The sequence below is a fragment of the Pollicipes pollicipes genome, unplaced genomic scaffold (assembly GCF_011947565.3).
Source record: "Pollicipes pollicipes isolate AB1234 unplaced genomic scaffold, Ppol_2.1 Scaffold_1600;HRSCAF=1878_pilon_pilon_pilon, whole genome shotgun sequence".
Lineage (NCBI taxonomy): Eukaryota > Metazoa > Arthropoda > Thecostraca > Pollicipedomorpha > Pollicipedidae > Pollicipes > Pollicipes pollicipes.
Window position 1 is genome coordinate 14,397,433 of NW_023595962.1, and position 13,052 is coordinate 14,410,484.

At 57.3% G+C, this 13,052-nt stretch overlaps 1 protein-coding gene across 2 annotated transcripts; it reads left to right on the plus strand.

Moving 5' to 3' along the window:
- Positions 1-1,328: 1,328 nt before the first annotated feature.
- Positions 1,329-12,494, plus strand: LOC119091957 (zinc finger protein 853). 2 transcript variants are annotated; one of them, XM_037214901.1, is made up of 12 exons: positions 1,329-1,361; positions 3,868-4,030; positions 4,417-4,621; positions 5,382-5,520; positions 6,238-6,463; positions 7,486-7,606; positions 9,107-9,200; positions 9,473-9,599; positions 9,873-10,019; positions 10,751-10,835; positions 11,330-11,445; positions 12,295-12,494. In XM_037214901.1, the coding sequence occupies exons 2-12, from the start codon at positions 3,926-3,928 to the stop codon at positions 12,466-12,468; spliced, it is 1,539 nt and encodes a 512-aa protein (XP_037070796.1). In that variant the 5' UTR covers positions 1,329-1,361; positions 3,868-3,925; the 3' UTR covers positions 12,469-12,494. The 2 variants fall into 2 exon arrangements, with proteins under 2 accessions (XP_037070796.1, XP_037070788.1); XM_037214893.1 differs by lacking the exon at positions 1,329-1,361 and adding an exon at positions 1,379-1,403.
- The last annotated feature ends 558 nt before the right edge of the window (positions 12,495-13,052 follow it).

Here is a 13,052-nt window from a genome sequence, read left to right on the forward strand (position 1 = left end):
ATCGTGCCGAGCAATCCGGCACACTCAGTTTCTCTCATGAAATTATACCGTATTGCATTAGATTCAACTGCACTTTATCAGGTCGTTCCACAATATTGGCGGCTATTCTTAGACCTTTGGCACCAAGTAAATCGACAGTCACAAGGCGAAAAGCATAAACATGATGTAGGGAAACGTACGAGAGGTGAAAAATGTCAGGTATATTGAATAAGGTCCTGGTCACGGGTCTTACAAGAAAAGGCATGTCCGTGATGTACGTCGCGTGTCGCGTGTGTAAGTCGCGTTGGGTTTAAAATGCAAGATCGGGCGGTAGGGGTCACGGCTCACGCTACATGCAGTGCTTAACATGAGTTCTGATTCCAGAACCCATCCTTTCAAAACCTGTCGAACTAAATCTTCAAAAATATCCGAATGACATCAGAACTGACAGGAAGTGTTACATTTTTATTGAACCCAGCTGGGACGAGAAGTTGTTGAATTTTTCTGCGTCAGCTTCATCGAAAATGAGTTGATGAATCGTGCAAAATGACAGCGGCGTGGCCAGGGAAGGCTTTTGTGGTAATGCTCCCCTTCCCCTCCCCCCCCCCCCCCCTGAAGATGACGGGGCCCATTACGATGCTTCTTGACAATTTAAGACGCCCGTGGTACCTCTGAAACACTTGAAAACGGGATGTCAGGACATTTAAATTGGGTTCCGAGGCTAAGGTGTGCCTCGAATGAAAGCAGGTCTTCCTGTCGACGAAGTGATTGAATAAGAACCCCCCCCCCCCCCCCGACGCCCACACCCACACCGCGAAGTTGAATTTCTCCTTGCCACAATTCTGACTACGCCATAGGATACACCGGTGTTCTTTTCATCATTAACACTAGTGTTGTCCCTCCGAATAACACGTTTAGTTTTCCTGCTAAGACGAATGTTGGTTCCGGATGCAACTTGAACAACTATGCATTCGTCTCGCTCTCTTTACACGGACAAAGGGAATTCGGCGCTGGATTTCTCCTGTATATCCGTGCTCCAACTCCTGGGCGCAGTTTAGTTGCTTAATAAGGCTGGTGTCGAACTTTCCATGTCAATTCACGTGTAGTTCATCGATTTTTCAACAACAGATGTACTTTGTGTACTATAAACATCGATCCTTTTCATTCACATGCTCCTAGTAGACAGCTTTCAATTAGCATCCTCGTTTTTCTAGTCGCGCGACAAAACATGCGCAAGTCTTCGGTGTAGCGTTGACGGGATTCCAATCCTGGTTGGGTGGCCACGCATTTCGGGTTGTTCTGCTGAGGCTGTATTGCATTGGTTTGTTCTGTGATTGATCATCCTTGGGTATTGTTGCTGTTGTAACAGGAATGTCACGCAGGTATTGATCCGGTTACGATCAACGTGTGGAGTAGATAATGAGGTACGGGTGCAGGAACGTCCAAAGTGGGAGGCTGGCCCTTTGCGTCCCGGGTTCCTTACATACATCGTAATTTTAGTGCCTTGCAAGCATCGGTATGTGAAGTTTTTTGGTTATAGTCACTTGCCTCTAGTTCCCTCAATCTTTGCCCTCCATTTTGTGACAAGTAATGGTGGGATGCCCATTTTCTGGTCAAATAAAGCCATTTAAAGAACTGATGCCAGCAGTGACGTACAGGCACCAGTAAATCACTTATTAAAGCCTTGCGGTGGTGCTTATTGCACTTTTGGATGGCATGGGATGTGTTTGCTGATCCCCAGATACAGCACATTTACATCCTAGCTTCATGATTCAATTGTGCCATTTTTGTGCCAGCTCTCCATCACTGCCATGCCTGTGCAGCAATTGCTGAAGTGTCTTACTGCCCTTGCTGAGACTGGGGACTTGCTCAGTCACTGTAAGTGTAATTTGTGGTTTCCTGAAAGTTTAGTGCTCCAAATAACTGCTCCATCTTCTATAGACAGGTTGTCATTTTTCTAACTTAGTGCGTCCTTCATTCTCAGTATCTAGTTTGTGTTGGTTGTTTTATTGTATCTACCACCTAGTTTGCATTGTCTATTTTATTGTATCTATCATGTAGTTCATGTTGTTTGTTTAATTATATCTGTCATAAGCCATGCTCTATTGTAGGCCAGTATAGTTAAATACCAGTTTTAGGAAATCCATCCATTGCATCTAATGCCTGCAGCTTAGGTGTGGTGAATCTCGCACTGGTGCACCAAATTCAGATGAAGCTGAATTGTGCCAAACAAAGGGCAGACTAAGCTATGATTGATTTTGCATCTTATTTTACATGAGAAACATTCTCATAGTACTTTCAGACCATAAGTACCTTTGCAACATCATAATTCCTTGAAACATTGACTCTATGAGCCAAAATTGATGTAATGTGATATACCCTGCCCACCCTGGTTTATAACAACTGTGTACTGAAATTGTTGCTGCAGTGTTGCTACCAGACAGGACATGTTTGCCTTTGACATGCACATTTTATCATCTGGGTTATGTAGCATTAACACACAGGCATTTCCCATACCTGAAATCATAGTGTGACATTCACAGTCACAAGCAATCCATTACATCTGATTTGGCATTTGGTGGTAATATCCAATTTAGCATGCTTGCTTATAACATTTTTGAATAACACAAGATGTGTTAAGATTCTCTGCATTTGATTGGGCTCACATGAGGCCTCAAATTATATTAAAGGATATATCAACAAGTAATCACAGTAGCCTGCAGCAACAATATATGAGAGATTCTGGATATTTGTTGCTGATTTGAGCAAATCTGAGGCTCATGGAGTCAGTGTGCAATATACAACTTTCAGTCACTCAGTATTCTTACATTCTTACATTTTTTCATTCTTGCCCATTGTCATGCATTTGGTTTTCCTTTGTGCAGAACATTGATATGTCTGCTGCACTGTCTTCTGTGTTGTGCCTATGCTGTGTTGTGTGCAGTTGTCCCTTGTGTGGCCCTGTCCTGTCATCTGTAGTGTGCTTTCAATTGTGTTGTACCATGTTATAAACAAGGATCCAAAACATTGCGGAACTCTGGCCCTTAACCAAAATGTGACTGTAGCTCAAGTAAACAGAATTTGCTGGTTTGGCATGGCATGTCAGGAATGTCATTCATTTTGGAAATGCATCAGGTATAAGAACTTCTGTATTAAGAACCTAGATTGTAAAATTCATCTTAATCCTGATAAATTCAGTGTGGGGCAGTGTATTCATAATATGCATATGCAATCTTAAAACAACATTGAGATGTGTGAAGTCTTACTTGTAAAACGTAATTTAAGTACAATTTTGAAGTTGAGATGTGTTGAGCAGAAAGCAAAAAACTTTTACACTTGCAGTGAGAAATGATGATCACTTGACTGCATTGCTGAACCAGAGTGGTCCGAGTTAAAGTGGTTTTACAACAGTTTGATGGTGCATTATTCATGTCGTAGAAATTTTATCACAAAACAATATTGCGGCATATTTCAACCAGTGTTGTTTGTTAACACTCAGATTCAAGGTTCTTTTAAATGATCATTTTGAACTGTGATATGGGAAAAACATCATCTTATGCTTGCATTCATGCATGTGATACAAACATGTTCTTGATTCCTATTATTCCCTTGTCACTACAGTGTATCTTGACTCCTCTTTTGCTTGACATATTTAATTGAGAGTTATGTTTTTGCCTCCCAATCAGACAGCTCTATCAATGCATGAAATGAGCACAGTGCATGGTCCCTGAAAATCAATATGCTGCTGTCAAGGGTGACCCATCAAGGCCAATGACGCAAAATGCCGAGTTTCGCCATCACCCTGTCATTATCATCCTGGCGCAAGCAACGCCTCATGGTACCCCAACGGTGCGTGCACCGCCGCCCACCGACTCCGGCGTGTTCCAGCTGACTGGCCGTGCGCCATTGACGGGACCGCGGCAGCGTGCAGCGCGAGCAGCGCGCCATGGAGCCGGACCACACGCCCAACGAGTTCCCGTTCAGCTCGGCACCGGGCACGGAGCTGCTGCAGGTTCCGCTCTCGTACCGCACCTCCTCCGACGGAAGACAGGTGGGCCGCACGCCGCCGGTCGGCGCCGTGCGCCGGCGGGGAAGCGCGCGCTGGGTGTGGCGGGCCGGGGTCGCCGTGACGGGTCTCGGCGGGATGCCCCTCTTGGGGCGCTGGTTCGTTTGAGTGCACGCGCTGGTGGGTGAGTTGTTCACGGGAAGCGCGAGCATGGTCAACAGGTCTCGCAGCCGCGCTTGGCAAGAATTAGTTATTGAAGATCAGTGATTGTGGCCAAAAGCTATGACCGGCGCCTGTCAGTCCACTTGGCACCCTCTTTGAAGCCCTTGGAAGCCTCGTAAACCTCACTGGACGCCAAGCAAGCCTGTCTTTGCCTCGCAAACCCACCGTCCAAGCTCGCTAACGGCTGCGTCGGTGACGTCACTCCTCAGCTGGTGTACACCATCACAACGTGTGGTGGCGGGGGCGGCTCCTCCTCTGGCGGCGGCGGCAACGGCAGCGGCAACGGCGGCGGCTCCCTGACGCCGGCCATGCTGGCCGACACGGCCGGCTTGCTGGACGTGCTCAAGCAAGACACGCTGGTGGCTGTCGACGCGCTCGACGGCTTCGCCGCGCACGCCGACCAGGTGGCCGCAGGTGAGCGGCGCCGGTTCGAGGCCGGACGGAGGCAGAACTTTTTCACGCGGTTGCGCTGGGGTGCGGGGTGGCGCGTTCCACTGTTGCAGTGGCACGGTATGTGATAAAGCCGGCTGGTTGTCATGCACCCTTGCCGGTTACATTAACGTGAGGACGACTAGCGTCGCAACTTTGCGGAAAGAGCAAGTACATGCACGCTCAGCGCGACACGCGGGCGTTCTGAGCCCGCTGTCCAAGAAGCGGTTTAATTGTGATTGGGATGCCAGTCTTGTCCATGGTCCTTCCATCGCGCAGAACTGCTGCGCGTCTCCTCATCACGACCACACGCCCAGGTGGCGGTCCTAGACCCTGCTGAATCAGGTCACCCTGGGCTGGTTACCAGCCGACGTTCATGTAGCCAGCTCTGCGTCTGACTCGTCGCGCATGACGCCGCTGGAGTCCCGCGGATGGAATCACGTGCTGGACCTCCGGGTCGCGGGACGCGGCTGACCGTCCCTGGGTCGCGGCGGCGGCGGCGGCGGCGGTGGCAGCGACGCTTGCATGAGCCGATTGGCCAGCGCTCGCAGGATGTTTTGTGACCCGCAGAGCGTGGGTGGGGGCTCGTAACGGCCGTCGGCTCCGCTCTGGCCTCCCTCCCCTCCCCCCCCCCTCCAACCCTCACCCCCCACCCGCCACCACTCAGCCGCGGTCGCCGTGACAGATTGCAACGCCCGGCGGCCGCCACACACGTCCTAACATAGCCGAATCGTCGTGCTCGCAGTGGCGCCGCGGCCAACTGCAGGTTACCAGGACGACCACCAGATGTCGGCCAACGCCGAGCTGGTGGACGCCGTGGCGCAGTACGTCCAGCAGATGGCCAACGCTCAGCCGCCCGCCAGCCTGGTCGAGATCAAGCACAGGTGAGGGGGCGTCGCACCCGTGCTTGGAGACCGGGCTACCGCGGGCCGGGACCGTGTGGAACCGTGTGGTTTTTGGGTGGGGTGTGTGTGGTTTCAAATGTTGTTTCTGTGTGCCAAAGTGGGCATGAAGGCCCACCGCGTTTGAATTTTTTGGTGCGCAGTGTTGCATTTTATCGTGTGCCATCTGCCAAAGGCGTGCTTGGGAAACACTTGCGTGCTTTCTGTTTAGTAATGTGTGTGTGTGTTTTTTTGTCAATAGTATGTCTCTAGTGGTATTCGCTCAGTAAAATGATGAATCATGTGGCATACTGTCCAACCTCTGAGCTGCTGCCTCTGCGCTAGAGCGTGGGCAGACGCGTAACTCGGTGTGAGAGGAATTTATGCAAAATTACGATGCGATCAATTTTCTGTATCTAGCGTCGCTGCGGGTATGAAGGAATTGTGTTGGCTTCAACGCAGTTGATGTAGCGTGAGTCGGCCTAAACTCGTGTTATTCCTGTTCATATTACCTGACACCATTTTGCCTCATTTCGCTGTCGCCTCGCCTCGCCTCGCCTGGTGTCACTACACCTTCCTGGCCCCAACTCACCCAGCTTCACCTCACCTCACTTCACCCTGCCACTCCGCATGCCACCTGACCATCACCTGACCTGACCCGACCGTCACCTGACCTGACCTGACCTGGCCTGACCTGACCTGACCGCACCTGACCGCCAGGAGCGGCGAGGTGCTGTGCTTCCTGTGCGACTCGCCGGCGGCGCGCGGCATGATCGAGATATTCGGCGAGACCAACATCCTGTCGGCCTCCAAGACGCCGGTGTGCGTCAAGCTGGAGTGCCTGCTGGACTGCCCGCTGCCGGCCGAGCGCCTTCACAGCGACGCCATCTGCCTGGCCTGCCTCAAACTGCTGGAGGAGGCCGACGACGTCGACTTCCGGCTCAAGGTTGGTGGGTCGTTGATGGCAAGGTCGGTTGGTCGGTCGGTCGGTCGGTCGGTCGATCGGTCGATCGGAAGGTCGGTTGGTCGGTCGGTCGATCGGAAGGTCGGTTGGTCGATCGGAAGGTCGATCGGAAGGTCGGTCGGTCGGTCGGTCGGTCGGTTGGTCGCAGCGGCCGGCGAAGGCCGGGGTCGGCGGCCGACGTCAGTCGTGGGAAGGGAGGCTCGAAGCGGGCGCGCGGGCGCGGCGTGGCGGCGCGACGCCGGCGTCCGTGTTCAGATTGTCGTGGCCGCCCGGCCGCCGGTGAGCTCCGGTCTCTGGTGAGCCGCCGGTGTCAGCTCCGGTCTCTGAGCGGGTCAGCGGTGCTTGGAATGAGACGGATCGGCACAGGGGTCCTAAATTCATCCAGCACGGTGTTCGGGGTGTAATCAGAAAACCATGGTGCCAGAATTCAGGTTCTGTGGTGGCTTTTGCACGCATGTTGTTGGTGCTAGTCCGTTGCCCTCTGACCCCGCCGCCCGGTTCGATGCTGAGTAGCCGATTTTGAGCATGGGGAGGGGAGCAACAGGCAGTGAATCCCAAGCCGGAGGAAGGGGAGATCATAGCATGTACAAATATTGACATCCCCGTCGCCTAAGTGGTTGAATATTGAAACACCGGACCAGCAGCCAACCGCCGCTGCGTAGGAAGCCTTTCGACCCTCCCGTCGCGACGCTCGGCGTGTTTGCCTCTCGGACAGCAGCAGAGTAGCGTTCAACAGCAGGAGTCTGGAGGCAGAGCAGCGTTCAATAGCGTGCATCTGGCGCTAGAAGCGGTACGAGCAGCTGACCCTGTGCCCCTCCTCAGTGTCTGACCCTGCTCTCAATGTCTGTTTAGGAGCTGCAGGAGCGGTCCGTGCAGCTGATTCCGTGCCCTTCCTCAGTGTCTTACCATGTTCTCGATGTTTAGTCAGGAGCTGCAGGAGCGGTCCAGGCAGCTTACCCCGTGCTCCTCCTCAGTGTCTGACCCTGTTCTCGATGTCTGCCCAGGAGCTTCAGGAGCGGTCCGAGCAGCTGACCCGCCAGGTGCGGCAGCGTTTCACGCGGACCGTGCTGGGGCGCAAGGTCGAGTACGCCGGCTGGCGGCCCGTGCCGCTGCCACACACTCCAGGTCAGTCACGGCACAGCACGGTACGGCATGGCACATCAGGGCACGGCACGGCACGGCACGTCATGACACGACACGACATGTCACGTCAGGGCGCGGCACGGCACGGTAGGTCATGACACGACATGGCACGTCATGACACGGCACGGTACGTCATGACACGGCATGGCACGTCAGGGCACGGTACAGTACGTCATGACACGGCATGGCACGGCACGGTACGGTACGTCATGACACGGCATGGCACATCAGGGCACGGCACGGCACGGTACGCCATGACACGGCATGTCACGTCAGGGTACAGCACGGCACGGCACGATAGGTCATAACACGGCGTGGCACGTCATGACACGGCATGACACGGCATGGCACGTCAGGACACGGCACGGTACGTCATGACACGGCGTGGCACGACCTGACACGGCACGGCACGGCACGGTACAGCACGGCACGGTACAGCACGGCACAGTACAGCACGGCACGGCACGTCCGCTGGCCATGGCGGTCGGCGCAGCGCTCAGGCCACACTAGCGGCCACCGACCCGGAGAGCCGGAGCAGCAAACGATGGGAAATGCACTGTTTGGCTGTGTCCAGCTTGCCATATGAGAACAAAGGCACAACTCCTGGAGGCCGTCAGTACCGTCATCCATCCTGGTTTCAGATGAGCCCGCATCCATCCTGTCCTGCGTTCCTTGAGATGCCGCCTCCGAAGGCCACCTTTGTCGCACAGGCGGCTCCCCTTCATCCAGCCCAGCCCATGTGGAGAGCCGGAGAGAGGTTTGCGTAGGCCCACGCAAAACCCATTGGCGATGACGTAAGCCTTGCGTCGCTGGGACACCGGGACGGTGTTGTTTTCCGCTCTAGACGGTGCTCTAGACGACTTTCAATGGGTTTGGTTGCCTTGTCATGCAGTGCCCAAATGCCCAAATGATCAGCCATGTTACCCGTGTCTGTGTCGGGTCAAACGACCATTTTCCTTGCGCACGCAGGCCTTCGCAATTATTGCAGGCCTCATCCGCATGCCCCATCACTTTTTGGTAAAATTGTAACGTTTGGTTGGACTTTTTACCTTCGTGCTGAAGAAAGCCCGTCTCATCGCGTAGATCCTCGTGGTCTGATCCCCGCACTGGCGCTGGAGCATGTGACCTGAGACGGACCTGTGTGGGGTCGCCGCTCCACCACAGCGGCTGTGGACCCGCTGTGGATCTGCTGTGGACCTGCTGTGGACCACGCGACCTTCTGAGACGGACCTGTGTGGGGTCGCCGCTCCACCACAGCGGCTGTGGACCCGCTGTGGACCCGCTGTGGACCCGCTGTGGACCTGCTGTGGACCCGCTGTGGACCATGCGACCTTCTGAGACGGACCTGTGCGGGGTCGCCTCTCCACCACAGCGGCTGTGGACCTGCTGTGGACCTGCCGTGGACCCGCTCACGAACGCATGTGTACATGGCTCGGACTGACCGCGGCCACATGGTCGCCGCTCACTGCCGCCCTGTTGCAGAAGAGGAGGAGGCCAAGTCGACCGCCGCTCCGCCCGAGCCGCCGTCAGCTGACTGTGACGTCACGGAGGAGTGGCCGGAGGAACGCGGCGGCAGGTGAGCGGGGCGGGACGGGGTTGGGCGAACCGGCTGAGGCCCCGTGGCGGTGGGGTCGAGGATTGGTACCAATCTGGTCTGATGCGAAACGCCTGACCTTGCGCGCTGTCATATGACCTTGGACGCTGTCAGATGTCCTTGTGCGCTGTCAGATGACCTTATGCCCTGGCCTTGTGTCACCAACCGTCCGTGTGTGGGCTCGCGGACGGGCGCGACCCGAACTGGCCGGCGCGACCCCCGTGACCTGACATGACCTTGGTCGTTGTTGGCAGTCGGGCGTCGTCGCCGTCGCCCAGCGTCATCACCGGTGACCTGGCTGACCCTGATGACCCGACCGATGACCTCTACGTGGCGTTGGCCACGTCAAAAGCCGAGTCGGCCGCCCGCAAAAAGAAAACGGTCAGTGGTGACGGGGGAAAAAAGCACGCCAGTGATGGTGGTCGGTGACGTGTGAAAAGGGCCAGACTGGGTGGGAAATGGAAAACACTAAAAATGTTGTCGCTTGTCCGCTAGTCTGTGTCTCGCGCCAGCCTGGGTGCATAGATCGGGTATCCTCGGATATCCCAGCCTCGTATCATCACGTGTTATCATCGCCATCATGTGCACACCAGCCAGCGCTCTCCTGCGCCGCCTCCCCCGCCCCTGACGCCGCGCGCCGGCCGCCGCCCCCAGGGCTCCAAGGCCCGCGTCAAGGTGGTAGTGCCGGACCCCCGGGACCCGGCGCGCAGCAAGGTCAAGTACGTGTACGACCACAGCCACGCGTGCCACATCTGCGGCAAGACGTTCGCCTGGCAGGGACACCTGACCAAGCATCTGCAGGTGCGTTAGGGTCGCACTGGGCGATCGAGGTCTTCGGGGCTCTTAGCGGGTTCTCCGCGGGATTTTGCTTCGATTCTCCTTGGGTTCTCGTCGGGTTCTCCTCGGAGTCTCCCGGGTCCTCATCGGGGTTGTCCGCGGTTTTTCGACGGGCCCGTCATCGGGTTCTCCGCGGAGTTCTTCGCTAGTTTTCGGGTTCTCCGCGGGTTCTCCTCTGGTTTTCATCGGTGTTCTCCCAGGATTCTCCCTAGGTTTTATCGGGGTGCTGCGCGGTTTCTCCTCGGGTTCTCCCCGAGTTCTCACTGGGGCTCCCCGCGCGGTTCTTGAGCGCGGCGCCTGAGATCCTCCGCGGCGAAGAAGGCATCTCTGCGCTCCGCTGGGCGACCGTTGCGTGGCGTCCTCGGGGTTTCCCCGGCACTATTCATAATGCGCGGTTAGTAGGCTTGTGACGGTTGTGTGACAGGAAGAACCGCTTGGACGCTGAGATTAGGCCCCGCGCCCGTTGAGCGGTGCCTCGGCGAGGGTCAGGAATGACGTCACGGTTCTGTTTGCCCGCACATTGACTTTGATGCCCGCTGCTGGCTGCCATCGGGCCGCGGCTGACGACTGACTGACAGATGGCCGCGGACGGCGCGGCCGTCGATGCGCGGGCAGGCGGGATCCGAGGTCTGAGGTCTGACCCGAGGTCTAACCCGAGGTCTGACCCGAGGTCTGACCCAGGATGTGTCCGGCAGACTCACACGGGCGAGCGGCCGCTGAACTGTCACATCTGCGGCCAGACGTTTCGCTGGTCCTCCCACCTGACCAGCCACCTGCGGCGTGAGTAGCCGCGGCAGCGGAGGCGGGGGCGGGGGGGGGGGAACGGAGGCGGGGGAGTGGGGGGAGGGCAATGGGGCGGGGGAATGGGGGAAGAACGGAGGGGGGAGAACGGAGGCGAGAGAGTGGGGAAGGAGAACGGAGGCGAGAGGACGGGGAAGGAGAGCGGAGGCAGGGGAGTGGGTTGGGATCATGGTAGCAGGGGAGGGTGGCGGGCTGAGGCGGTGAGCGTTCTGGTGGGAAGGAGGAGAGATACAAAGGATGTCCGAAAGCAGAGACGTCTGTATGGGAGAGGGCAAGGGGAAGGATTGGCAAACAATCAGGACGAAAAGTGTCAAAAGGGTCTCAGCACGCAGACACCAACGTCAAGCCCCTCCCCCCCCCATCCCCCCGTGCGTTGAGCGACGAAACGTGCCGCGGGTGGGAATCGAACCCGGGCCTGCCGTTCCGTGCTGCAGCGCTCCGCCCCGGCCGTCACTGACGCCGTTCGCCCGCAGGCCACAACGACGACAAGCCGTTCGTGTGTAACGTGTGCGGCAAGAGGTTCGTGTCGAGCTCCGTGTTCAAGGGCCACATGCGCACACACACGGACGAGAAGCCCTTCATGTGCGGGGTGAGAGTGCCCCCCGAGCGGCTGGTGCTGGTGCTGGTGCTGGTGCTGAGCTGGGGCTGGCTCGATCGGCACGGCTTCCCGGCCAGTGCCATCGTTCGACTTGCGTACAGATGCCACATGCAAGGTGTCGTACAGGCGTCACTGACAAAAGGGGGTGTCGGGTATGTCCAGATCTGTTGTTGTGGTGAGGTGCGCAGGTTCTGGCGCCTGTACTGCCAACAGCCTCTGATTCGTCTGAACTGGTCAGGAGAGTCTGTGTCAACATGTGCTGTGTTTGCCATGTTTAAGGCCACACCTGACCACCTGACCTCATGTGACCCCACCTAACCTCATCTGACTCCCATCTCACCCCGCCTGACCCCGCCGGACCCATCTGACCTTACATGACCTCACCTGACTACCTGATTGTGGGGGCCGTCACTGGATGACCTCATATGACGTCACTGACAACCCAACGGCCCCGACTGTCTCCTGGCAGCGCCCCGCGACCTGTGATGACCTGGCCGCCTTGGCACTCCCGGGCGACGCAAGGTGTGGTTCGCGCCCCCGTGCTAATCCCCTCGACCGGATCCCCGTTCCCTGAGCCTCATTTCCTTACCCCTGTGGCCTGACCACCGTGACTTGACCCCGTGACCTGACTCCGTGACCTGACCTCGTGACCTGATCCCGTGACCTGATCCCCGCGTCCGAACCCCGTGACCCTACCCAGTTGACCTGACCCCCGTGACCTGACCCCCATGGCCTGACCCCGTGACCTGACCCCCGTGACCTGACCCCCGTGACCTGACCCCCGTGACCTGACCCCCGTGACCTGACCCCCTTGACCTGACCCCCGTGACCTGACCCCAGGTGTGCGGCAAGCAGTTCCGGGACAAGAGTAACCTGCGCACGCACGAGTGGGTGCACACGGACAAGCGGCCGCACCGGTGCGGGCCGTGCGACCGCGGCTTCCTCACCACCAGCGCGCTGAAGGTGCACAACAGGACTGTGCACGGCCTGGCGCCGGCCGCCAGAGCCAAGTGACGGGGCGCGCGGCGGGGCGGCCAGCGGGCCCGGCGCTCCAGGAGTGGTGGGCGGCGGCGGGCGGTGGTTGGTGACGGCCGGCTGGAGCCGTCTGTGGAGGAGGAGGCTTGGCTTCGCCGCCGTCGGCGGGGTGTTCTGTGTGTGGGCGTTGTGTAGCGGCGTGGTTGAGGTGCCGTGCTATTGAGTTGGGATGTCCTGCTTTATTATTGTGATGACGATTATTATCATCGCCCTCGCCCCGCTTGGGAAGGGTCGTCAGCTCCTTCGCTATTATGATTACCACGTCCATCATCGCCATCGCCCTGGTCACGTGAAATTTTCATCTGTTACATCATTATCATGATCATGAATATCGATGTCATTAGCGTCATCACTGCCCTCACGCTGGCTAGGTGAGACTCTACGCAGGATGCCACGTGGGTGCGGGGAGCCGCGGGGGCTGAGTGCCGCAGTCTTGCGCCCTGCGGGTCCCCGGCCTCCAGAGGGGCATCGGCTGGCGGCCAGCTCCGGCTCCGGCTCCGGCTCTGGCTCCGGCCGGCGGCCAGCTCCGGCTGACGGCCAGTTCCGGTTCCGGCTCCGGCTCC

Excerpts from the sequence above, each read along its gene's own strand:
- LOC119091957 (XM_037214901.1), top strand. The coding sequence starts at position 3,926 with ATGGAGCCGGACCACACGCCCAACGAGTTCCCGTTCAGCTCGGCACCG. Across the intron at positions 5,521-6,237 it reads CTGGTCGAGATCAAGCACAG|GAGCGGCGAGGTGCTGTGCT; the intron begins GTGAGGGGGCGT and ends CCTGACCGCCAG. Across the intron at positions 7,607-9,106 it reads GCCGCTGCCACACACTCCAG|AAGAGGAGGAGGCCAAGTCG; the intron begins GTCAGTCACGGC and ends GCCCTGTTGCAG.